This window comes from Humulus lupulus, chromosome 9, assembly GCF_963169125.1.
Source record: "Humulus lupulus chromosome 9, drHumLupu1.1, whole genome shotgun sequence".
NCBI classification, from domain to species: Eukaryota; Viridiplantae; Streptophyta; class Magnoliopsida; order Rosales; family Cannabaceae; genus Humulus; species Humulus lupulus.
Window position 1 is genome coordinate 55,526,870 of NC_084801.1, and position 26,881 is coordinate 55,553,750.

General features: G+C 41.4%; 1 protein-coding gene and 1 non-coding gene across 2 annotated transcripts; both read right to left on the minus strand.

Moving 5' to 3' along the window:
• Nucleotides 1–307: 307 nt before the first annotated feature.
• LOC133799733 (uncharacterized) lies at nt 308–2,669 on the minus strand. The gene is made up of 6 exons (XM_062237734.1): nt 2,535–2,669; nt 2,220–2,445; nt 1,703–2,135; nt 1,150–1,380; nt 1,029–1,098; nt 308–877 (listed from the first exon to the last, which is right to left on the minus strand). Exons 1-6 carry the CDS (start codon nt 2,667–2,669, stop codon nt 308–310), a joined length of 1,665 nt encoding a protein of 554 aa, XP_062093718.1.
• Nucleotides 2,670–18,502: 15,833 nt separating this feature from the next.
• Nucleotides 18,503–18,609, minus strand: LOC133802909 (small nucleolar RNA R71). Its single transcript, XR_009877654.1, has one exon. It is a non-coding gene; the product is annotated as a small nucleolar RNA R71 (small nucleolar RNA).
• Between the last annotated feature and the right edge of the window lie 8,272 nt (nt 18,610–26,881).

Here is a 26,881-nt window from a genome sequence, read left to right on the forward strand (position 1 = left end):
ATAAAACAATATAATAACATAAAAATGTTAAACTAAACATTATAACAGATTTATATTCTAATAATCAAAAGAGTTTTTGATTACTGAGATCAAACTTTGTCCATGCACATGAAATATCACTAGAAATAGTATAAGTATTCATGTCCAATTACTCAGACCTATGCTCAAAGACAATCTAGTTTGCAAAATTATGAGCATAAAACATTACATCATATCCAAAAGATTATAATTTGTATACTACTAAATGTCAAAGGCAATATAAATTGTCCTGCAAATTGTAGTGGAGCAAAGTGGACTAAACATGATCTTAGAGAGAGCCATCAAGAAGAAGTGTCACCCATTCATCCTTCTCATTATCTGGGACACTGAAAAAGTAAGAAACCAGAGCATTATCTTGCATAATCATGCGAGCTACCTTATGACGTTGAGCTGTGGTAAGTGTAGTGGTCCTTTCTAACTCTTTCCCAAGTTGCATATGCTTTTCATTCATGTCTTCACCAATAGCTTTACTCAAATGAATAGAAGCTTTTTGAATTTCTCTTGCGATAATACAAGCTGATTGTGTGAGTGCATCTGAAAGTTCTTCATGATTTACAGTTTTCCTTTTCTTCTTTGAAGACCCATCTGATTGAGTGTGAGATTGAGCACCTCTTGTTGCATCTGAAACAGACATAGATGGCACTTCATCCACATTGTTAGCATAGTTGAAATTATCTTCTCCAAGAGTAGTGTTTTCTTCTTCAGTTTGAAGTTCTTCAACAACATCTGCTGCAGTCTCTGCATTTTTTCCAGTTGCACGATCCTTGCCAAAAACCATACATAAGTCATCATACCAAGGGAATGACTTGATCTTGAAGGGGGTTGCTTCTTTGTGACTCTGCATTTATACAAAATAAAAAAATCAGATACAAATAAATAAGCAAACCATCCTTGTTATGGATCCATCAACATCATAAGCAAACAATCATTCTTATGGATCCATTAACATCATAAGCAAAATGGCAGACCAAATACTATTATTTGAGTACCTGCAAATATGCTTCCCACACTGACTTTTCTACAGTAACAGTTTTTCTGTCGTTGTCCCACCCAAATCCGCTACAAAATGGTCCAGTCAACATTTCATGAACCACTTGAAAATGAGTCTACAAAGTCCTCATTCTAGACTCAATGTGTGGCTTAGCTTGTATATCACATGCAGGCATCCGCTCCTTTAATTTCATCTCAAGAGCTCTAAGATGACCTGGCCTGAAATTTCCTTCAGCTTTAAACTTCCCTTCATTATTCAGTTCCATAAGTGCTTCAACCAAGTGTTTGTCTTCATCTTCGCTCCAAAATCTTTTATTTTGTCCTGGACCTCTTCCTTTTGAAGTCTCCATGCTGAAATAAGGTATCAAAATACTGTAAAACTAAAAACTAAAGCTGAAATATTGTAGTTGAATGAAAAAGAAACAAACAGCCAGCAATAAAGAAATAAAAGTGAATGGATATACACACCAATAACAAAACATAAATTTAAAGATAAATTTTCCATTTCAAAGCAAGTGATATAAGTTTTTGGGGTGGTCAATTACACAAACAGTCAAATGAATTGGCATAGCCAAGTGAAACCAAATTTAGAAACCTAGACAATCATTGTGCATTTAATCTAAGAAATAAAAAAAACTAGCTTGCTCTCCTATGTTCTCTCCATTCGTTATACATCTCAAGTGCTAAATGATTTCTAAATGTTGTCCACCCTTTAGAAGCTTCAATACTTCTTATGGATCCATCAGCATCCATGCTATCTTCTTCGTCTCCACTATCACTCTCATTCTCTGGATGCATATCACTATTATCAGTAGGCATTTCTCTCCTAATAAAATTGTGAAGCAAACAACATGCTAAAATGATTCGGTTTTGAGTCTTTATTGGATAGAATGATGGACTCCTAAGAATTGCCCATCGATTCTTAATTGCACCAAAACATCTCTCAATGACATTCCTAGCAGATGAGTGCTTCATATTAAAAAACTCTTGTGGATTTTTGGGAGAATTCCCATCTTCCCATTGGTTTAGGTGATAGCGTTGGCCTCGATATGGAGCAAGAAATCCCTTACACTTAGTATATCCACCATCTACAAGGTAATAATGACCTAAAATAAAATAAAGATAAGGATTAAGTTGTCTCCTAAATGACTTATCCAAAAAAAATGTATAATCTAAAACACAAAGCATACCATTTGGAACACATAAACCATTTGTTCTACGTATGGCATCACGTAAAACTCTACCATCTGCTGCAGAGCCTTCCCATCCAGGTAACACATATATGAATTGCATGTCTTGGGAGCATACACCTAAGACATTTGTAGCTATTTCACCTTTTCGAGTACGATATTTTGGTTTATCAGCCATAGGTACTCTCACTCTAATATGAGTTCCATCTAGTGCCCCTAAGAAATTCTACCACATAATAAACAAATTTTTTTTATTAGTATTTCAAACAAATAAAAATTTGTAGTGATTTTTAATTCATGTAATATATAATATACCTTGAACCATTTCCACCTTTCATCTGTTGAGTTTTCAACAACTGGTTCAGGTCTTTTCAATAACGCTCCATGTAGTTGAATGATTGAATGTAACACATTGTGAAAAAACTTGCTAATAGTCTCACCAGATCTCATAAATCGAAATCTAATGACTATTTTTCACATGATGAGCAATTACATGTAAAAACATGGCCACTTGCTCATCTACTTGCAAATATTTAGATACTTTTAACCAACCCCTAGTTTCAAGCATTATGCATAAATTGCTAAATGCTTTCCTATTCATCCTAAGTTGATCAAAACAAATGACATCACTCTCATAAGCTATTTGATGCACAATTTGCCTATTGACAAAAACATCAAGTATGTATAATTGTCTTCCCAAAGAGCTTGATTCAATACCATGTACAATAATTTTTTCCTATAATTTGAAAAACCACTGCACTACATGCAACACATTCATCCAAAGCTAATAAAGAGCCATGATCTTCTTTTTTCTCAAAATTTGTCTCTTACTGACAGTTAAACGAACCATTATCCTACAATGAATATAATCAAGCAAATAAAATTTTTAATCCAACAATCAATTATTCACGTAGAAGATTATAAACAACAGGCACAACTTAGACAAAGAAATAAGAATAGTGCTAACTCTAAGATTTAGAGCTATTTTTATATCTTTAAACCTAATTTTCAAACTAAAACAAAAGAGTAATGAGTTGTAATTAGTGAAATTGTGTCCATTTAGTGTATCTGTGTAGCAAGGGACTGTGTGTTTGTATTGTCATATTTTTTTAGTGATCTATGTAGTTTAGTGTTTGTGTTAAACAGGAAAGGAGGCTGGAATAGGTGATCGGGAACTTTGGATCAAGAAGGGGAACAAATCTGGAAATAGCATGTTGCTGTTCTATCAATGCTGTAGCAACCACAACGTAGCAATCGGCAGGGACCAGTGAAGAAACGTGACAAATTCCAGCTGGACTTAATGAAGAATAAGTGACGCCTAGGTGGCGAGAATGTTGTACAATGAGTCAGCTGGATGGTGTGGCAAAGGACAAGAGGGCACAATTGACTTTGACTTACTAATTAGGGTAAACCAAGTACCCTAAAAAGGAGGCAGCCGAAATAGAAGGACACTCTCATTATTGAAGAATTCTGCATTTTCACTAAGAAAAGTACAGAGAGAAAAGAAAAAGAAGAGAGAAGAAGGAAGTACTAAACAGAGGAGAAGAGGAAGGCAGACACCTAAGGGAAACCTGAGCTCACCACTCATCTCTCTAATCTCTCTCTCTCTCATTTTGTATTAAATTCTTATCTAGTTTTCTGATTATACTCAATGGAACTTTTCTGTACTGGATTTGTGTTTATAATTTCAGCTATGAACTAATATCCTAAGGGTTTGGGTGGTTATGAACCCTATATTATGAAGTAATGTTTTGATGCATGGTTGTGGTAATTATGACGTTGTTCAAGTAAGTGTTGTTAATGTTAACTGATTGTTGTTTACTGGCCATAAGTAACAATTATTTAGCTAGATCTGATTTTGGAAGAAATTAGGCTAGTCGATCCCACTTAATTGATGCAAGAGAAGTACCTTTTTAGGTAAATCTTAGTGGTAAAATAGGGATGTTTTTCTGCCTTGTATAACATGAGATTTGGTGTTTAAATGACAGTATGCAACCTGATTTAATACAGGAATGTGTTGAGTTGAGTTGTAAACGTTATCAGTAAGTTTTGGAAAGAACTACTGGATCTTTGTGAAATCTGTTAACTCTGATGCAATTGCTAAACCATTGCTGAGCCATTGCTGTAACAACTGGAACGAACAGAGGGGAATTAACCACCCAGACCTATTTTTCTCGTATCTGAAATCTACACAGAATTCCTTCATTTTGATCTCTGAATTTTAGTTTAATTAAATTGCTTATTTACATTTATTTTCAGAATTAATCACTCAAATTTTCTCTTGATTTGGTCACTGAATTGTAAACTGTTTTTGGTTGATATTTCATTTATTTAGTTTAAAAGTCCCTGTGGAGACGAACTTTGATACTCTATCACTGTATTACTTGTTGTCGATTGTGTATACTTGCGCATATTTTAATCGTTAGAAAATTCACAACAAATAGATTACTATATATATATATAAAGAAGCATCCGCACTGTTAAGAAATAAGCATCCAGAAAAATACCATATACAAACTCCACAAGTGTTAATTATTGGAATTATTGATGTCAAATTCCATGTTCATATACAAACTCAAACCAACCCAAAAAATCTCATAAAAATATCAAAACTCATAATCATTATCATTCATCTCAATGACCTACACATAATTTCTCAATGACCCACAAGCACAATTAATGATAAATAAAAATCTGAATAACTGATTACTCTAAACAAAATAATTGTCTTGACAAAATTATCAAAGTGAAAGCTATAGGGCCAATAAATCACAGAAATCTTTAATTAAATACATGTTTTCTCTCTCTCTTTCCATGTAGTGTATATATATGTGTGTGGATACATGTACGGGTTATAAATGAGTTTTGTTCTTATTAAGCTATATTTCAATGTAATAAACAACCTTACCCTTTGATAACTTCTGTTAAGCTATATACATGTACACAAAATGTGTTGACTAACTAAACTATAAACAAAACTTAGCTGAAGTTGATTCATTCAATTAAATATGAATAATTAATAAATTATGACTTAATCTACATGCAGATTCAAGCTTTGTTCCTCCTCTGATATATTCTCTTCTGGTGTTGTATGGGGAACAATTTAAATTTTAAGCAATGCATGCTTGCTTATAGTTCATTGCTGCTGCTTTCAGCAACACTAGTTTCAAGCATTTGAACTAGCCCTTTTCCCCTCCCACACACCCAACCACTTGAGCTAGCCCCAAGTAACAGTTGCATATTCAATATTACCTTTCTTCTATTTTATTTTATTTTGGGTAAGCAAAAAAGAAAAATGAATCCTGTATTACCACACTTTGTGTACAACTCGACATTAGTACTGTACAACATATCAAGCCTAGGGACCTATGAAAAATCTTCAAACTGCTTGGGTTTGTCCTATGAAAAGACAAAGAAAATGTGTAATGGGATAAATTTAGAAGTGTTAATTGATGCTATGATTAACTCAGAGCACATTTAATCAAGAAAACGAGTTATGCCCATATATAATCATTAATATCAAATGCTTTTTCCATTAGAATGGAAAATACATGGCTCAAAACGCCACTCCAGGAAAATTACATGTTTAAGTCTTAAACTCATGATATAGATTCGATCCATTTTGTTTTACACGAAAAAAAAAGAAAAAAAAAAATCTAAAATATGCAAATAGGCATTCCATCAAACATTTGGTGCTCTTACTGAATTCATAGAAAGAGAGATAGAGAGAGAGTACCTCTGCAACAGATTAAAAAAGCAGGAGGAAGAAGAGAAGAGTGTCTCTGACACGGACCTCCGACTAGGACGAGCAGCTACCTTCGACTGGGTGTGTTGCTTGCTGAGAGTGAGAATGAGAGATGGCTGTGTCAGATTGCTTGTGGTTTTCAGAGGTTGAGCAAGAGGAGAGTGAGATATCAAAATAAATAAAGCAAATAAGTAATATATAAATAAATTGCAGGCATGAGAAACCCTAACAATATATGTAGTTACGGATACAAGGGGAGCCGTACCTGAGGAACTCAGTCGGTGACAAAGGAGCGAGTTGGAGAAGAAGACGAAGACTCAGATGGAGAGATATGATGATAAGCAGTGGAATGGAATTATAATTCCACTGACTCAAAATTGGAAAAGTTATTTCGTTAGTTTGGGGGAATAAGCATTACAATGGAATTCTTTTCCAAACTTGTTATTTCCAACCAAACAAAAGAATTCGGCCCATTAACATTCCATTCCTTTCCTTTCTGGCCCAGTACCATCAACCAAACGGGCCCTAAGTGTTTTAAGGATAAAATACAATGAGGGGTAAAACGGTATTTTAGTCCTATCTCATTGTAGACCGTCTATAAAGGATTGAGTGACAATTATGGCTGTAACAATGGATAATTAATAGCGTATCTATATTTGTTATAGAGTGTTCTATGAACTCAAGAGTGCAATTTTGAGCTATAATGGAGTCATGGGGAATTAATAAGTTACTAAATTTATTTGTTAGATTTATGATAACTTATTTAGGCCTGGCAATTCGTGTTATCGTGTCATAATCGTGTTGACACGATTATGATACGACACGATTAGAGTAAACCCGTACACGACACAATTATTATTCGTGTAAAAAATCCAAACCCGTACACGACACGATTATCTTAGCAGGTCACACGACACGACACGACACGACACGATAACACGTTTAATAAATTTGTTATTTGACACAAATCTAAAACTGACACGATTAATACACAATTAAATGTGTAATGACACGACACAAAATTGACACGACACAAAATTGACACGATTAACATAATATAAATAAATTAAAATGTTTATATCATCTTAAACGTGTCTTAAGCGTGTCATTTTCGGGTTAAGCATGTTGACTCGAAAATGACACGTTTAATAAACGTGTTAAACGTGTCGACACGATTATGACATGAAAATTAAATGTGTCACCCAAACCCATTTATTTTGTGTCGTTTTTGAGTCGTGTCATCGTGTCGTATCGAAAATTGCCAATCCTAAACTTATTGGAGCTTGATTTCATAGGCCCATGGTCCCCATTGTACCTTGGATAAAATCATCTAGATAGTCTCAATTAATTTATTTAATTATCAATTAGAATGATCAAAGTTGACCAGGTCAATTTTGGATAGTTTCACAGAGTTGTGTAATTTTGAGAAGAAAAGAGAAATTATGGCAGATTTATTAATTAAGATAAATTGGTATCTAAATTAATAAATAAGTTTAAATCAAGGTTCAAATTATAAATAATTAATTTGATAAAGGATTTAAATAATTATTTAATTAATTAAATCAATAGAAAATAATACAGGCCTTGATTTTAAGTCCAATGGGCTTATAATCAAATGGGAAATTTCACGGGCCTAAAGCCCATGACAGTTTTGACCTAGGGCTTTGAAATGGATATTATTTTATTGATTTTTTTATTAAATTAAATGGCCTAAATTAGTCTTTAAAATGAGTGCTTAGAGAGAAGTCATAAGTGAAGATTTCTGAGACGACAGAGAAGTTTAATCACTGGTTTTCTGATAGTTTTATATTCTCTCTAAACACAAGTCCTTTTCTAAGCCTCTTTGTTATTTTCTCTTCTTCTCTCTATATCTATCTCATGTGTTGAGAATTTCCCACACTAGTCTAGGTGATTCTAAGGATACATTGGAAGACTGTGAAGAAAATAGAAGATCGGTTCATTTTATTGATAATACTTTTTCATTCCGCTGCGTATACTGTAAGTATTCTTGTCTTGGTTTCTCTTTGAATTCAATTTTAGAAACATGTTCTAGGTTTCTCATATTAATTTTTTTAATATTAGATCTACATGAAAATAAATAAAGATCATGTATAAGTTTATCCAAGATGTTCCTCTTCTGACTTCAGATCGAATCGCTTTGAGGCTTTCCCTCCCTATCCTTCCTTTAATGCGTGTTAAAGAAGTCCTCGACATTACATCCTGTGAGACCCACAGGAGGAGAGCTGCCCCGTTGGTGGCGCTTATCTTAGGGAGAGAGATAAGGCCTCTTCAACGAGGCCTGCTTTGTATGTGAGAAGACTTGACACCCATGCGTGAGTTGACTGTCTCACTTTGTAAGACCAATGCCCCGCGGTCCCCATGCACAGGGCGCAGACGCGTGGGGCAGTGAGACACAAGCTTGGGTGAGGTGTGTCCTGCTGCGCGAGATCCTTCATGCGATAGTAGCCTAGATGCGTGAGGGGGACCACGAGACCCGCGCGGATGGTGCGCGAGGCATGGCCACCACGAGACCCTCGGCGCGGCTGGTGCATGAGGCGAGGCCGCGAGACCCTCGGTGTGGCTGGTGTGTGAGGCGAGGCTGCGAGACCCTTCGCGTGGCTGGTACGTGAGACGTGGCCATCACGAGACTCTCGGCGTGATTTGTGCACGAGGCGAGGCTGCAAGACCCTCGGCATGGCTGGTGCGCGAGGCGAGGCCACAAGACCCTCAGCATGGCTGGTGCGCGAGGTGAGGCCACCACGAGACTCTTGGCGTGACTGGTGCACGAGGCGAGGACCCTCGGCACAGCTGGTACGTGAGGTGAGATCGCGAGACCCTCGGCGTGGCTGGTGCGCGAGGCTAGGGCATAAGGGCCTCGCGAGACGACGGTGGTGCGAGGCTCCTTGGGGTGCCTTGGGGGCTGGGAGACGCTTGTCTCCTTGCGGCAGTGACCCAGGTGTGCGAGGCTAGGGCATAAGTGCCTCGCGAGACAATGGTGATGCGAGGCGCCTCACGGAGGCACGGGCATGATGGCGTCATGGAGGCATAGGTGCATGAGGGCCTCACGTGGCACATCTCTTGGGCTCGGGAGGCGCGAGATGGGGGTCCCGTGTGGCACACTTGATGGGTACGCATGGCACCAGGTATGTACTTAGGTGTTTATGGGACCTTAGCATGTGATTTGGATCTTTGACAAGTATGGAACTTTGAGCATCCACACTTGCCCCCCAGTCTAGGAGAGGAGCTTTAGGTGCCCTGGTAGACTCTTCTCTTTGGTTCTTATAAGTAGGCCTTCAAAGCATAGGTGGTGTTAGTGACGATCCTTGTTTTTACTTGAGATTGAATGTGAGTCTATCATTTGGATTCGCGGATCGTAATGTAGGTGTTTGGCCCCATTTTTTTACCATAGATCAAGCATCGGATTCGATGGCTAAGATGAGCCCATGATTCTTATAAATAGGCATTCATGTCTAGCCTATCATTCACACTTTATCTCCTTAGCTTAGTGGTTTTGGAATCCTTACTCCTTTCAAGAGGTAAGGGGTTCGATTCCTCACCACCTCACTTTTGTTATCCTTTTCTTTTATCATTTGTGTTCATTTATTTTATGCCCATATTCATGTAGGTACTTGGGGACTAAAACACCATTTTCCTTTGTTTTTACAGACGCGTATTTTCGACCATTTGCTTCTCTTCGACCACGATGGTACTGTTGACCCTCGGCCTCCTTTAGACCACGATAGCGCTCGATTTTACTTACTTGAGCTATACTTTCTTTCCCTCTTATGCTCACTGGGTCTGAATTAGCACCACTCGGGATGGGTTTCCTTGGTCGGAGCTCGTTGTGAATTAATCCACTTACATGCCCTCGTTTATACCCCGTAGTTGGTCATTTAGAGCGCTTGTGCCTAGAGGTTTTGAGCCCATTCCTTTGTGTTTTGTAGCAATCCTCTCATTTACACTTGCACCCTAATTACCTATGAGACGAGGTCCCATGGCATGTGAGGGATCATCTGGTGCTCCTCCGGGGGTCGAGTTTGTAGACTTATCTTCAGACTTGAAGTCCCTCAAAAACAACCCTTACCAAGACTATGACACTTTGAGGCAGGCCCGTATACGTTATCTTGAGCATATGGACGAACTTAGACGTAAAATCTGGGTGGTGGAGAGCGAAATAGACTTAGTTCTAAGGGGCAATGGATTTTCTTTCCCCCTTGACCTTAGCGACCACATAGCGAACCTTAGGGTGACCCTTTTAGATCTGCAGATGGAGTTGGAGTTCATGGAGGGAAATCTCCCGTCGAAACCCCTGCCCCATTTTCCCCTTATGATTGTCATGGGGTCATCTCGGGTTCCCCTCAACCCTTGTTTTTGGTCCACCCTTGCTTAGCGCTCTCACACTCAGTGCCTTGGTGGAAGACCCTTGCTAGGAAGAAAAAATGGAGGGTAAAGTGCCCTGTTTCTACCTCACTCTTTTCTTTTGGTTTTGTAGACATGGCAAAGAGAGTACGGCGACAGGTGGCTCCCGAGGCACAAGATTCCATTCCTTTACTAGCGTCCTCCATTGTGTCCAACGTGTCGGAGAATTGACTGTTGGAGCTATCTATGAAACACCTCATTGGCAAGGAATACCAGTTGATTGTTCCTTCCAATACCTGTCGGACCGATAATCCCCCTCAAGGGTGCGTGGCCATGAGCGAGCATATCCTAAAAGCGGGTGGGACCATACCTCTGTACCCATTTTTTGTCGCGATACTTAACCATTTTGACCTTGCTCCGCTCCAACTAGTGCCAAACAACTGGCTGACCTTAAGTTGCCTATACATGGCATTCATCGAGCTCAACCAGCACACTCCTACGGCTCGGGAGGTGCACTTTATGTACAACCTTATGCCAACCCCAAAATCCAAAGGCTTTTTTTTTGTAGAACAGGTTTCCCTCATAGAGGGTTCTATTTTAAACCTAGGGTCCTGGAAGCATGACTTATTCTTCATGAAAGGTCCCCTCTACATACGCGAACGCTTTTGCTTGTCCCCAAGTAAGTGCTTCAAGCTTGTCATCATTTTGCTTTGAATTGGTTATTATAGAATTTATGCTCATATTTGCAATTTTGTTGACTGTGCAGAGGAGTTTGGTGACTCTGACATTCCCCAATCGGAGGCATCGCCAGTGGACAAAGTCCTCGATCCCGACCCCATCCTGAAAATGGCCGCTCGCCTTTTCACTGTGGCAAACCTGAACCGCTACAACTTATCTGCAGTTTTGGATCCTGATGTGTTGTGGTACATTTCCGAGTGAAGGAAGAAGGCACCTCTAGTTGAGCATCACTTTGACGGAGGTGATGCAGAGTGGGTGCCCGATGAGGTTTCCCCAGAACATAGGCGACCTCGCGCGATCATCTTTGTCTCCCAGGGGGTGCCCTCCTTTGGCTCCTATGGACCATGACATGGCCTCTCACTCCCACAGTCAACAGGCCATGGTGAGGGGCTTCGTCTGTCCCTTTTCCGAGGACTACGATGCTCTCCCTTATGCTTCCCTCAATCCTGGTTCATCGGGGGCTCATTTTTTTGATATTCCTGCACCCCCTCCTCCTTCGGTTAGTGGGTCATCTGTCCCTACCCAGCTAGGTGCCCCTCATTCGGAGGGGGCACCTTGGGTGGGTTGTATGGAAATCGCTTATGGGCAACGGTATACCCAGGTCGCTGAGGGGCTTCCTGAGACTGATTGGAGAAGTCTTGGGAATTTCGCCATGTTGGAGCTTGGGGAGACTCTTGTATACTCTGCCACTTGGGTGAGTTCATGCATCTTACATTATCCTTACCCCCCCCCCCCCCTTTTATCACCATTATTGTTATTTTTCTTGTGCAGACTTATACCGTGGCCCAACAATTTGCCGACTCAGCGTAGGACCTCTCCTTGTCGAATGTCAAAAGAGACCGTCTAACAGTCAAGGTTCAGGGGCTCGAGAGGGAACTTACTAACACCAAGCTTAAGCTTGAGAAGGCCATGGTGAAGGCCTCTTCATCATCAAAAAAGAAGAAGAGGGTGAAAGCCAAGGCCGTGATGCTGCAGGAAAAGGTTGCTCGCCTAGAGGCCGATCTTAGTGGAGCAGAAGCAAAAATCGCTACATTCCAGGAGAAGGTCACTTCCTTAGAGGAGAATTTGGCTAATATCGAGTATAAATCCATAGAGCGCGCCCTCTACGGAGTATGGAGGCAAAATCCTAACTTCGATTTCTCCTCCTTTGGTGAGCATGTCGTTGCTAGGGTGGCTGAGTGGAATGCCTGCGGCAGGAGGCCCTGAGATTCTACTTCTGCGATCTCATCTTTTAATTCAATTTTGACTGTATGCTTATTTGAGATTTTAATTTTAATTTTTTTTTCTTTTGTTCAAACTTTTATTAGTCCTGTGACATTATCGCGACTCCTTTTTTCTGTATATATATGTGATTATTTGCTTTTGATCCTCTATGTTTGAGGTCCTTTTGAGCTCGCAAAATGGGGTTTGATAGGTTCTCTTTTTTACATATACTTTTTTATTTATCAGGCTTGAGGTCCTTTGGAGCCCATACGAAGGGGTTCGATAGGTCTCTCTTTGGTGCTTCTTGATTGTATCTATAAGGATATGTTGACCCTTTGGGTTCTAGTTATCCTTTTATGAATTTTAGCGTGCGCTTATTATTCCTTGCGAGAAGCATCCTTCTCGTCATTATTCATAGTACTATTTTTCCAAGGGTCTCTTTTAGGACCCTTTTTGGCTAGACGACTTGGTAGCCGCTCTAGGCTTATTGGTGGGCGCTCTTCCTGAGGCATTTCCTCTGGTGGAAGCATCTGCCTTTACTAGGAGGCCTTTTTTTCTCTTTTTTTTTAGGACCTTTTGACTTCCCTGATGTTCATAAGGGTAGCTAATCCTTGTAAACTCAAGCGATGTCTTGCCAGGTCTTCTTTTTTATTTGTAAGGGGTCTTTTTTAGGATATAAGGGGTCCTTTTAGGATCCTCTTCTTTGTTATATACTCTTCCCACCAAGTGGTTGGCGAGATTTATCTCGGTAGGCACTTTGATCATTCCATTCACGTATTTTCATAATCATTTTTCTTAAACAAGAACTTTTACTACATGTTCATCTAATGTCACATCATATTCATTGGAAACAGGTGAAGTACTTGAAAACTTAATGTGACTTCGTTCTTACTGCAAATTAAGGAATCCAAGTTAAACTTATAGATATTACATTTAACTTGCACGTTAGACAGAACAATAACATTTGTGCCCCAACATGGAGGTCTTACTGATAATATTTCTTTAGATGTTCTGTGTTCCATGCTCTAGGTACCATGGTATCATCCAAGCGTTCAAGCTTGTAGGTGTTAGGGGGCACAACCTGGGAAACTTGGTAGGGCCCTTCCCAGTTTTCCCCTAACACACCCGCGCTTGGATCTCAAGTGTTGGGCAGGACTTTCCGCAACACAAGGTCTCCAACTATGAATGCCCTCTCTCACACCCTTGAATTATAGTATCTTGCAGCTTGTTGCTGATATGTTTCCAGCCTTAGTTGTGCCCTTTCTCTCCTACCTTCCAACAGGTCCAAATTCCTGGTTAATGCTGTGATATTAGCCTGATCATCATATGCTTGTGTGCGGATGGAGTTAATCTTCATTTCTATTGGAAGGATAGCCTCGTAGCCGTAGGCTAAGGAAAAAGGCGTCTCTCTAGTGGTGGAACGAGGTGTGGTCCTGTAGGCCCAAAGCACATTGGGAAGTTCTTCGACCCAGGCCCCTTTCAACTTTTCCAACTTTGTTTTCAAGTTCCTTTTTAGGATCTTGTTGATGGCCTCCACTTGTCCATTGGCTTGTGGGTGTACTACAGCGGAGAAACTCCTTTTGATTCTCTTTTCCCTGCAATATTCCTCAAATATTCCTCCTTCAAATTGTGTCCCATTGTTGGAGATTATCTTGTAGGGTACTCCAAACCTGCAGACGATAAATTTGTTGACGATGGTGGTGATTTGCTTAGCCGTTATGTTGACTAGAGGCTCTGCTTCCACCCATTTAGTCAAATAATTGACTGCTACCACCGCGTATTTTGCTCCTCTTCTTCATGCTGGCAATGCTCCAATCAATTCAATCCCCCACACAACGAAGGGCCACAGACTAGTCATGCTCACTAGCTCATTTGGTGACTGTCTGAGGTAATTTGCATGCCTTTGGCACTTGTCACACCTTTTCGCGAAATTGCTCGCGTCCTTCGCCATGGTAGGCCAATAATACCCTTGGTGGATGGCCTTTTTTTCCATGGACTGCCCCACAACATTATTTCCACATTCCCCTTCGTGTATCTCTTGCAGAATTTTTAAAGCCTCGCCCTTATCTACGCACCGTAGGAGCGGGGTAGAGAAGCCTCTCTTATATAAGACTCTATCTACTAGGGTGTATTGGGCAGCTTTGTAAGTCAACTTACGGGCATCTTTTTTGTCCAAAGACAAGGTCCCGTCATTTAGGTACCTCACGATGGGTGCAAACCTTGACTCCTCAGGGCTATTGACCATATGGATCTTTTCTTCTGATATGCTCAGCTTGGAGAGGTATTCGACAGGGATGGACTCAAGCGTGTCTTCATCTCGAGTAGAGGCGAGTTTCATGAGAGCATCGACATTTGTGTTTTGCTCCCTTGGGATCTGTTCTATGGTGTATTTTTTTGAACTGATCCAAATACCCCTTCACCATGGCAAGATATGCAGCCATTTTTGGGCCTCTAGCTTGATATTCACCCTTCACTTGAAACACTACCAGCTGTGAATCACAATAGACATGCAAATGAGTTACCTTTAACTCCTTAGCTAGCTGCAGGCCAGCCAACAGTGCCTCGTATTCTGCTTCGTTGTTGGAAGCTTCGAATCTAAATCTTAGGGAACAATACATCTTGTGCCCCTCAGGTCCCGTCATCACTATGCCAGCATCGGCTTCTCCTTCGTTAGATGCCCTGTCTACATGGAGGCTCCATTCTTCAGGCTGTTTTTCCCCTTCACCCGCCAGTTCATTCTCTTCTACTTCTCCCTCCTCACGGGGTCGATGTGAAAACTCGATTATAAAGTCTGCAAGTACCTGCCCATTGATTGAGGTCCTCGAGGTGTAAGTGATGTCAAATGGACTTAATTCAATCGACCACTTTAACAACCTTCCCGAAGTTTCCGATTTGTGCAAGACTTGACGCAAAAGGGTGTCGGTGAGCACCTCGATATCATGAGCATGAAAATAGGGCCTCAACTTTCGAGAAGTCACTATCAAGGCATATGCCAACTTTTATATTTCTGGGTACCGGGTTTCTGCCTCTACCAACTGCTTGCTCACATAGTACACAGGCTGCTGATGCTTATTTTCTCATTTGACCAAGGCGGCACTTATAGCATGCTCTGATACAACTAAATACAAGTACAATTTTTCCCTTTTTTCTGGCTTGGCCAAAAGGGGTGGTTTTCCAAGGTGTTCCTTTAGCTTAGTGAAGGCTTCCTGACAATCATCATCCCTAGTGAACTTTTTGCTCCCTTTTAGGATGTTGAAGAAAAGGACGCATTTGTCAGTGGATCTGGAGATGAACCTATTAATGGCTGCTACTCTCCCTGTTAAGCACTGCACCTCCTTCTTACTTCGTAGTGAGCTCATTTCCAGCAATGCCTTGATTTTTTCAGGGTTGGCCTCGATACCTCGAGAATTCACCATAAAACCCAGGAACTTCCCCGATGAGACTTCGAAGGTGCACTTGAGTGGTTTTAGCTTCATTCTGAATTTTCAAAGGGTGTTGAACATTTCACTGAGGTCGTTTATGAGCTCTTCTGCCTTCTTTGCCTTTACTAGCATATTGTCCATGTATACTTCCATATTCCTCCCTATTTGATTTGCAAACATTCTGTTCACCAGCCTTTGATAAGTAGCATCGACGTTCTTTAGCCCAAAAGGCATCACTTTGTAGCAATAAAGCCCCTTGTTTGTTATAAATGAAGTATGATCTTCATCGGCCGGGTTCATGGGTATTTGGTTGTACCCGAAATATGCATCCATGAAGCTAAGTAGCTCGTGACCCACCGTGGCATCTACTATCTGGTCTATCCTAGGAAGCGGGAAGCAATCCTTAGGGCAGGCTTTATTGAGTTTAGTAAAGTCCACACAAGTCCTCCACTTTCCATTGGGCTTTGGGACTAAAACTGGGTTTGATACCCATATTGGGTAGAATGCTTATCGGATAAACCCATTTGCCTTCAACTTGTCAACCTCTTCTTTTAAGGCCGCATATCTTTCTGGGTTAGTGCTCTCCTTTTCTGCCTCACAGGCCTTGCTTTTGGATCGATGTTTAAGTGATGACACATGGTTGACGGGTCTATTCCTACCATGTCCTCGTGACTCCAAGAGAATACGTCGAGGTTGGCTTTCAAAAATTCTACCAGCTTCTCTTTCACGATACTTGGAAGGTTTCTTCGTACCTTCAACTTTCTCAACGGCTCATTCATGACCGTGACTTCTGATGAGTCTATTTTTAGCATAGTTTTAACATGTGTTTAAGGTAAGTTTGAGTCATTTTGGTGGAGTGTTATGCGGTATTATGCTTGTTTTGGTATGTTTGTAGGAAATAGGAGAAGGAAACGTAAAGTTTGGGAAATGACTGGAAAATCAGCTTAAATTGGGAAATTTATGCTAAAAGTTGACAAGAAGAAAGTTGAAGATTCATTTGCGGAGATAATTGTTTGTTTTGGAGTTTGGGAACATGTTTTTGGGAAAATTCGAGGGGCTGCGGCACTTGAATGAAGAGCTGCAGCACAAGGAAAAAGCAGAGAAGGCCAGTTTTCTGGAGTTTTTAAGGGCCACGGCGCATGTGGGAAGGGCCGCGGCGCTCGCTGAAAACAAAGAGCAGGCTACGCAATTCCAAAGAGGAGCGCCGTGGCGCTTGAATGCCAGGGCCGTGGCGCGTGTGTTCGTACGTGGCCTGCAGAAGGGAAAAATTGTTAGATATTCTAGGGTTTCTTTTTAAATGCGTTTTTAAGAGTTAATTAAGAGATTCATTCATTATTGGAGGCGTGGAGAAGTTATTAGAGATTTGGGAGAACATTGAAGACCTAGAGTTTGATTTCTTAATTTCTTCTGTATTCTTTTATCTGGAGTTTATGTTTATATTTAATTTGATTGATTCCATTATGTTTGCTTTGAACTAATCTTGTTATTAGGGTATTAGTGGATTCTTCTTGAAACTTTTGATTTCTTAATGAAATTTTCCTGAATTTCTTTCTTCCGCTGTGGATTACTTACCTTATGCTTAATGCTTGTGAATGCTTGATCATCATTTACATGTTTACATGATTTTAACCTATGCTATGAAAAGAGAAGGCTAATTATGCTATAGGTAAATAATCACAATTTTATATTAGACGAAAGAACTTCTATGAATTGTGTAGTTTAGGGATTATGTGTTTAAAGCATGCAATATATTGATTTACCACAAAGATGTAGGAAATAATATATTGTAGAGAATTATAGATCCTAGCAAGACTATAATATATAATTGTAATCTGGTATCACAATAGAATTAAGAAATATTGAAAATTGGTTAGAAATCATAAGTGGATGATTGATGAAACTAAAGCCCTAACTTTTACATCCATTGAATTAAATCAAATTTCATCTCTGCATTTCTTTAAGTGCTTAATAGTTTTCTTAATTTTTAGTAATAATTATTTTATTTACAAATCTGAAATTATTATTTAAATCAATTAGAATTAGAGGTTAATTATTGGTAATTAATAGCAGTCTTCGTGGGATCGACACTTTACTTATTATATATTACTTGATTGGATCGCGTATACTTGCGTGTTAATTTTTAGAGAACAAGTTTTTGGTGCTGTTGCCGAGGACTGTTTTTATTAATATCAATAAGTTAATTTTTGTTCTAATTTGATTTGTTTTTTTTAACATTTATTCGGATCAAGGTTCTTTTGTGTTTCAGGACTTGTTGGTATATGCGAAGCAATAGACAAAAACAGATTATACCAATAGATCGGGAAATTGAAAGAACGTGCAGACAGAACTGGAAAATAAAAAGGAAATTGGAATTTACCATGGCTGACAATTTGGGAAATGGTGCTAATAATGGTCAAGGGGCTGCAGAAATTCCAAGGGAGCAAGGAGCACGAACATTAAGAGATTATGTACTTCCTACTGTTACAGGAGTGCATTCATGTATTAGACCTCCAACCATTGTTGCCAACAATTTTGAGATTAAGCTAGCCATCCTTCAGATGGTTCAGTCAACGTATCAGTTTGGAGGTATGCCAACGGAGGACCCCAATTTACACATAGCTAATTTTCTGGAGTTATGTGCAACGTTCAAGATGAATGGGGTGAGTGATGATGCTATAAGATTGAGGCTATTTCCATTTTCACTGAGGGATAGGGTGAAAAGTTGGCTGATATCCTTACAAGCGAATTCTATCACTACATGGGAGGAGTTAGCTCAGAAATTCCTTGCCAAGTTCTTTCCTCCAGCGAAGGCTGCAAAGTTAAGGGGTGAGATTAATAATTTTTATCAGTTGGATGGAGAGTCATTGTATGATTCTTGGGAGCGCTTTAAGGAGTTGTTAAGGAAGTGTCCACACCATAGAATAGAAAATTGGATGTTGGTGCATAATTTTTATAATGGGTTGAATGGGATGCTAGAACAATTATAGATGTTGCAGTGGGAGGTGCATTTATGAGTAAAAGTGCTAATGAGGCATATGAGCTATTAGAGGAGATGGCGATGAATAATTATCAATGGCCAACTGAAAGGGGACAACCAAAGAAGGTGGCTGGAATGATGGAATTGGATGCTATCACCATGCTTACAGCTCAAGTAGCAGCCTTGACGAAGCAATTACAAAAGACTACACTCCCATCTCAAGCTATGCAAGTTCAAAACCTTTGTGAAGTGTGTGGTACAACCCATCAACCAAACCAATGCCCTACTATAGATATGAATAACATGCCCTGCTATAGATATGAATAACATGCCCATGGAAGAAGTACAAGCTATAGGAAATTACCGAAGACAACCCAATTCCATGACCTACATCCCAGCTTGGAAGAACCATCCAAATTTTTCCTGGTCTAACAATCAAAACACCATACAACCTTATCCTCCACCTCAGCCACCATATCAACCTACCCAAAATAGGCCACCTTATCCACAGCAATATGCACACCAAAATCCTCCACCTGGCTATTATCAACCACAAAATAGACCACCTAACCAAATGCCAATGAAACCAGCCAAAACCCAACCTGATGTACTTAACCAATTCATGACTGAAACCAGGGCGTCCATAAGGAGTTTGGAGACTCAAATAGGGCAATTGGCTACTTTAATGTCGAATAGAGCTCAAGGAAATTTGCCTAGCACTACAGAAGTTAATCCTAAAGAGCAGTGTAATGCAATATCCTTGAGGAGAGGGACTAAGTATGTGGGGCCTACAGTAGAAAACAAGGGCAAGAAGAGTGAGGATCGATATGTCACTAGTCCAGCACAAGAGGAGGTTACTGCAGATTTTCTAAAGAAGGAGAAGTCTAATGAAGAAAAGGTTACTGAAGACCTTAACAAGAAAGAAGTGGTACCACCAGTGAGCATTGACCACCATGTTAGAATTCCATATCCACAACGGCTTCGCAATCATAAATTGGATAAGCAGTTTGCAAAGTTTTTAGAGGTGTTTAAGAAGCTACATATTAATATACCGTTTGCAGAAGCATTAGAGCATATGCCTAGCTATGTGAAGTTCATGAAGGAAATTTTGTCAAAGAAAAAGAAGCTAGAGGATTATGAGACGGTTGCATTAACTGAAGAGTGCAGCGCAATACTATAGAAGAAACTACCTCCAAAGCTTAAAGATCCTAGCAGTTTCAATTTCCCATGTTCTATAGGGAGTTTAGTAGAAACAAAGGCATTATGTGATTTAGGGGCTAGTGTGAATTTGATGCCTCTATCAATCTTTCAAAAGCTGAATTTGGGAGAAGCTCGGCCAACTACAGTGTCTTTGCAGATGGCAGATAGGACAGTTAATCATCCTCATGGAGTTATTGAGGATGTATTGGTAAAAGTGGGTAAATTTATCTTTCCTGCAGACTTTATTATTTTAGATATGGAGGAAGATGAAAATATTCCAATAATACTTGGAAGGTCATTCTTAGCGACTGGTAGGGCATTAATTGATGTACAAAAAGGTGAACTAAAGCTGCGAGTGCAAAAAGAGGAAGTTATATTTAACGTTTTTGCAGCAATAGAAATTCTAACGTGTTGTAGAGTTGAAGTGGTGAACCAAGAAGAGAACAAGTTGGAAGGCTCTAAGACAAGCTCCATAGTGAAAACCAGAATGAGGAAGGGGCGAAATCGATTAAAAAAGTACTTTAGTGAAATAATTCGAATGTTATATGAGCGGGGCAAAGTACCACCAATTTCTAATCACAAGAAACGAGGGCCAACTCATGGCACTATGGCTCTCAAGGACGTGAGGGGAGGAGTTGGAACCAATTTGATCTGAAGATAAAGCAGCGTCCGGCTAAATGACGTTAACGACAGCGCAGTTGAGAGGCATCTCATTATTTTTAATTTTCATTTCAGTTAATTTGTAAAAAGTATGAACAATTTTAGTTTTTATTTTTTTTAATTGTGGTAGGACATATTATTTTCTTTTAGTTTTTGTTTTTTTTAGTATTTTTGAATGTAATAGAACCGTGGAAATCGTGAAAACTATTAAAAAAAATAAAAATGATGAAAATCTTGAAGTCTGAAGAGAGGGCTGCGGCACATGGAACAAGAGCTGCGGCCCTTGACAAAAAAAAAACAGAGAAGGTGGCTCGAGATGTAGCAAGCGCCACGGCACATATGGGAAGGGCTGCGGTGCCTGAAAATGACCCAGAAAAAAAATTTGGGATGCGTCGCAGCGCTTGAAGGAGCGCGCCGTGGCGCGTGTGGGATACGAGACTTAAAGGGGGTTTCCCTCTTTCATTTCAACCATTCTCTTCATTTTGAAAAATTCCAAAACAAATTTCTCTCTATTAACCCAGAAATTTTCTCTTAAACTCCCTCTTACATCTTGAATCCACATATAAATTCCCCCAAATATTTCTTTTTCCTTCCCATTTCCTCTTTTGTTATTGAAATCCCTAATTCCCAAAAATTCTTCAAACCCTTATTTTTCAAATTCTATCAATTGGAGTGGTGATTTTATGATTACTTGGTGCAATTGAAGGGTTCAAGAGGAATTTTTTATTGTCAAGTAAGTGGTTTCTCCAAATATTCATATTTTTTTGGTAATTTCTTTATATAGAAGACATTGTGAAGGGATTTTTGATTGAAGATTATAGTGGGGATAGTGAAGTATTGTAGTGAATTGGTTTGCATTTTTTGAAAAGCCATTTGGAATTTGGGGAATATTGAAAAAAAAGGGGAGGTACTGTCAAATTTATCGTAGAATAGTATGGGGCCTAAAAGAAATCCTTCTAGGGCATCATCCTCTAGGAACACCAATAGGCCATCTTCTTCTAAGGAACCTGAACAACCCCCAGATTATGATGTTACGAAATTTGTAAGTAAGGTCGCTTTTGAGCGATACACAAGGATACGTAAGAGGAAGGTGATAAGTGAGCGGGGGTTTGAGTATACTGACACACCCTGTGAAATCTCGACTTATGAAGATATTCGGGGAGAAATTCAAAGAAAGGGTTGGGCCATGTTTGCTGCAGAGGATGTCAGTCATGCAAATTTTTCGGTGGTTTTAGAATTTTATGCAAATTATGTGGAGATAAGAAATACAGAAGTATTTGTTAGAGGTGTCCAAGTTCTGGTTGGTATAGACACTATTGCTGCACTGTACGATATGCCAACGTATGAACGAGAGGAGGATCAATATCATCAATGGACTCATGGGGATGATATTAATTGGGTAGAGGTGGCTGGAACTTTAAGTATACCAGGAGCCCAGTTTACTGTTGTTGGTAGTGTTCCGAAATATCTTTGGCGCTATCAATTGAATCATGTGGCGTGGGCTTGGGTGCACTTTGTGAGTGCAAGGCTAATGCCGACTACTCATATGTTGGATATCAACAAGGAGAGGTTGTTGTTGGTATATGCCATTATGACTGGAATGACTATTGATGTAGGTCGAGTCATTAGGAAGAGTATGAAAGATATTAGTATGTTAACCACTACGAGAGGATTAGGTCATGGCTCATTAATCACAGATTTATGCCGTACATATGGAGTTGTTATGTTTGGAAGTGATGTCATTCAGAAGCCTATGTCGGCGATTTCTAAAAATATGGTGCTTGGTTATGAACCACCTTCCTTAGAAGCACCACCACCTCGATAGCGTGCCACTGATAAATGGTCCTGACTTCATCTTGCCTCCCTGACATATTTGTCTCGCCCCTTCCTTGATTCGCCTTCGAATCCTGGCCCTCCGAAGATGGTCCTGACTTCCCCTTGTACCTCTAGGGCTGCTTCTCGTGCCCTTGGCAAGGATGCTCCTTATTTCGGTCTCTGGTTCTCTTTGCAGACGTATCTGCCCAAATGTCCCCTTCGTATAAGCTCTTCGATTTCTATTTTCAAATGGGTGCATTATGTGGTGGTGTGGCCGATATATTTATGATACTGGTAGTATTTACTGGGGTCTCTTTTTTATCGGTCTTTTTTCATTGGCGGGGGCCTCCTGAAAGGGACTTGGTTTTCATTCGTGACAAATATATGTTCCCTAGCGTGGGTGAGGTCAGTATCAAAGGTGTAGGGACCTTGCCTGCGCTCATCAGTGCCCTGGAGCTTCCGAGGCCGATCATACTAGATCGACTCCCAAAAAAATTTCTCCACCTTATTCCTATTGACCCTTTCCAGCCTTAGTCAAACAAATAGGGGTAGGGCGCAGTTCTTAAACATATCTTGTCCCTTCATAGACCCTCTTCTTCTTTGTACCGCTTTGGCCTTCCCAGATTAAGGGTTTTGGTGGGGACCAGTCTTTTCCGGCCTTAAGGTTCTCATGACCATCCTCTACACAAATGTATTTCTGTGCTCGCTCGTAGAAATTGTCCAAATCTGTGACCTCCCTCTTGAGCATGTTATCCCATAACTTACTTCCCGGGCGTACTCCGGCTGTGATGGCCATTTTTAGCTCTCTACGGGTCAAGCTCCCTACCTTGGCTGACTTCATATTGAACTTGTGGATGCAGCTCTTTAGACTCTCATTTTCTCCTTGTTTCACGTTAGTGAGGCCGGTGCCTGGCATTGTGTAATCACGCACGGCGTGATGTTGCTGGAGAAATTCATCAGAAAATTGTTTCCAAGACCTGATGGACCCTGGTCGAAGTCTTTTGAACCATTTGTACGCAGGTCCTTTCAATGTGACAACAAAGCAATGGCATCTGGCCCCACTACTAATCCCCATTAACTTCATCAGATCGTTAAATGAGTCCAGATGGTACTTTGGATCCGTATTTCCTTCATATGGGGTCATATGAGGTTCCTTGAAGTTGGCTGGGAGCCAGATGGCTTGGATTTCCTTAGTCAAGGGTGATTCATGGTCTAATTCATCATCGACGGTTTGTCCCCCAGATGCGGTGATTATCTTGCTCTGGAGGCTCCTCATTTTTTAGTCGAGGTCTTGTATCCTCTTGTTCAAGGAGTCTCTCAATGTGGATGGGTTGGCATTTCCCTTTCCTTTGTCGTCCTGGGGCGCCATAGGAGGTGTAGTCCTTTTATTCGCTCTTTTCTTGTTGAGCTCTTCCCGCAAGTCTAAGGGTGTTTTCTTTGAAGTGACTTCGACTTCGTTACGAGGGTCAGCGTTGTTCTTCTACTCTGGCCTGTGGGGCTACTTCGGTGGTCCGGGATGTTTGCGCTGCTTTGTCCGAGGGGTATTATTGGTGGAGAGTCAAGTCTTCCCATCATCCACTGGGACTGTGGTTTCTGCCCCCTGTTGACCTCTCTTTTCGCCTAAGGAGAGATATGTTTGATTTCCCTTGTAGCAGGCCATTCAACACCTCTTGCATGTTCTCTAAGGTGGTTTCTAGCCTTTGGTTCTTACGGTGCAGTTTGCATATCTCCTCTTCGTAAAATCAAGATCTAGAACTCAAGCTCACGGAATGGACTCGGGGATGCTTTTCAGGCCTACGCGTCGATGGGCCCAGATCTTGTCGGCTGAATTTCGGCACCTGCGGCGGCCTTGGGGGTGGGAACTCGCCGGCATCTCTCGCAGGGGCGACTGCTGACCTTGGATGATTCTCATGTGGTGGGACGACCGGGGATGATGCCTCCCTTTCATCTTCATGAACCCTGGGCTCCTCTGGGGCATCCACATTTTCGGTGGAGGAGGATTCTTCATGGAGGCTTTAGCTGACCTCCACCTCTCGTGGCTCTCTCAATCGTTTAGAATGTCTTGGCATTTTTTCCTGTCGGACGATGCCAAACTGTTGACGGTGAGAACTCGTCAACGAAGTTAAGTTGGAAAAAATCAAAGTATATAGCTTAAAAATGAAAAACTTTAGAGATCTAATAAGAAACTTAGAAAATAGTTGCAGAAAGAAATGGAGAAAGAACTTGTATTTCTCTTGGTGTAAAGCTACAATGTTTTTTCAACACCCTCCTATGATGAAGTGAGGTTCCTTTTATAGTGGGCTCTAATGGCCCTTGGTACATTATGGTCACAGGGGACCAGATCGTATACAAGTACATTGTCAGGGGAGTGGTATCAGGCGTAGTGGTGTCGGCTCCTAGTAAATGGTCAGAGTCCCTGGGAGCACCTCCACTTTAGTACTTGATTAAGCCTCCACTACTCACCTAGTATGAGTGTCAGAGATTGGCTGGTGAGGACCAAAACAGGTACCTCACTTGTACGACCACTACTTATCTGGCATGGGCCTTGTGTCCGTACTCTAATTCCTCTTGGTTTTTAAGTGCGCTCCGTACCTCTTCTGACTTCCCATTGAATCGATGTGAGGCTTTCCTTCCTTATCATTCCTTTAATGCATGTTAAAGAAGTCCTCGAATTTACATCCTGTGAGACCCACAGGAAGAGAGGTGCCCCGTTGGTGGCACTTATCTCAGGGAGAGAGATAAGGCATCTTCAACGAGGCCTGCTTCGTATGTGAGAAGACTTGACACCCATGCGTGAGTTGATGGTCTCACTTTGCAAGACCAATGCCCCGCGATCCCTATGCGCAGGGTGCAGACGCATGGGTCAGCGAGACACAAGCCTGGCCGAGGTGTGTCCTGCTGCAAGAGACCCTTCATGCGGTAGTAGCCTAGATGCGTGAGGGGGGCCGCGAAACCCGTGTGGCTGGTGCGCGAGGCAAGGCCACCACGAGACCCTCGGCGTAGCTAGTTCATGAGGAGAGGCTGCGAGACCCTTCACATGGCTGGTGTGTAAGGCGAGGCTGCGAGACCCTCGCTATGGCTATTTCAAGAGGCAAGGCCACCACGAGACTCTCGACGTGACTGGTGCGCGAGGCAAGGGCGTGAGACCCTCGGCGTTGCTAGTGCGCGAGGCGAGGCCACCACGAGACTCTCAGCGTGACTGATGCGCGAGGTGAGGCCACGAGACCCTCGGCGTGGTTGGTGTGCGAGGTGAGGCCGCGAGGCCTTCAGCGTGGCTGGTGCTCGAGGCAAGGTCGCAAGACCCTCGGCGTGGCTGGTGTGCGAGGCGAGGCCACAATAACTCTCGGCATGACTGGTGCGCGAGGCGAGGCTGTGAGACCCTTGGCGTGGCTGGTGTGCGAGGCGAGGCCGCGAGTCCCACGGCGTGGCTAGTGCGTGAGGCAAGGCCGTGAGATCCTCGGCGTGGCTGGTGCGTGAGGCGAAGCCACCACGAGACCCTCGGTGCAACTGCTGCGTGAGGCGAGGCCGCGAGACCCTCGGCGCAGCTGGTGTGCGAGGCGAGGGCATAAGTGCCTCGCGAGACAACGGTGGTGCGAGGAGACTTGGGGGCTGCGAGATGCTTGTCTCCTTGTGGCAGTGACCCAGGTGTGTGAGGCGAGGGCATAAGGGCCTTGTGAGACGATGGTGGTGCGAGGCGCCTCACGGAGGCATGGGCGTGATGGCCTCGCGGAAGTGTAGGCGCAGAGGGCCTCGCGTGGCACACCTCTTGGGCTCGCGAGGCGTGGGACGGGGGTCCCTTGTGGCACAACTGCTGGGTACGCAAGGCACTAGGTATGTACTTAGGCGTTTATGGGACCTTAGCACGTGATTTGGATCTTTGACAAGTATGGAACTTTGAGCATCCACAACCTACATCCACTTGCACTTTTTATTAATCAAAGAAGTCTCAAATCAAAGATCAAGAAGAAACAGGGTTCAACTGAGTTTCTTAAGCCTGAGAGAAAATACAATTCTGTAGGGTTTTGTTTGCAAAGTGCGCACTACTTCAGCTTAGAGATAATGACTAAGAGAGATCTGTTAGGAACGGTTTCTAGTGTGCAGCGAAAATTGCAATAATGATATACAACAAAAAATTTCATATAAACAATCTTTATATGAGGAACCTTTAATTTGCAGTATGTTAATCAATATATAATATGAATATGAAAAATAATACGAAACTATTTACCTCTTGTAGTCTATCATGAATCCTTGAATCTTTTCGTATGTATTTCGATTTTCCTATCCTTGCTTGAGTATTCACACCAAGATCTTCCAAGACGTTCTCTACACCTTAAGATGTGAGTGGGCACGTAGAGAACAAGGATCAATTTTGTGAATCAAAAGTATTCTCATCACATGAGACTTTTGATTATAGGCTAGAGAGAAAAGGTTTTTCTTTTTGTGAAAAAGATGATAGTTTGTCTTCTCTTCTCAATATGAAACTTTTTCTTAAGACTTGTTCTTTCTATTTTCTATCAAATGGAATATATAGACATTATTA

What these genes read in the sequence shown, in the direction of transcription:
- LOC133799733 (XM_062237734.1), bottom strand. Translation starts at nt 2,669, where the DNA reads ATGAGATCTGGTGAGACTATTAGCAAGTTTTTTCACAATGTGTTACAT. An exon ending in AAAGGTGGAAATGGTTCAAG is followed by an intron (nt 2,446 to 2,534) that starts GTATATTATATA and finishes ATTATGTGGTAG; the next exon opens with AATTTCTTAGGGGCACTAGA. An exon ending in TGTGGGAAGCATATTTGCAG is followed by an intron (nt 878 to 1,028) that starts GTACTCAAATAA and finishes GTATAAATGCAG; the next exon opens with AGTCACAAAGAAGCAACCCC.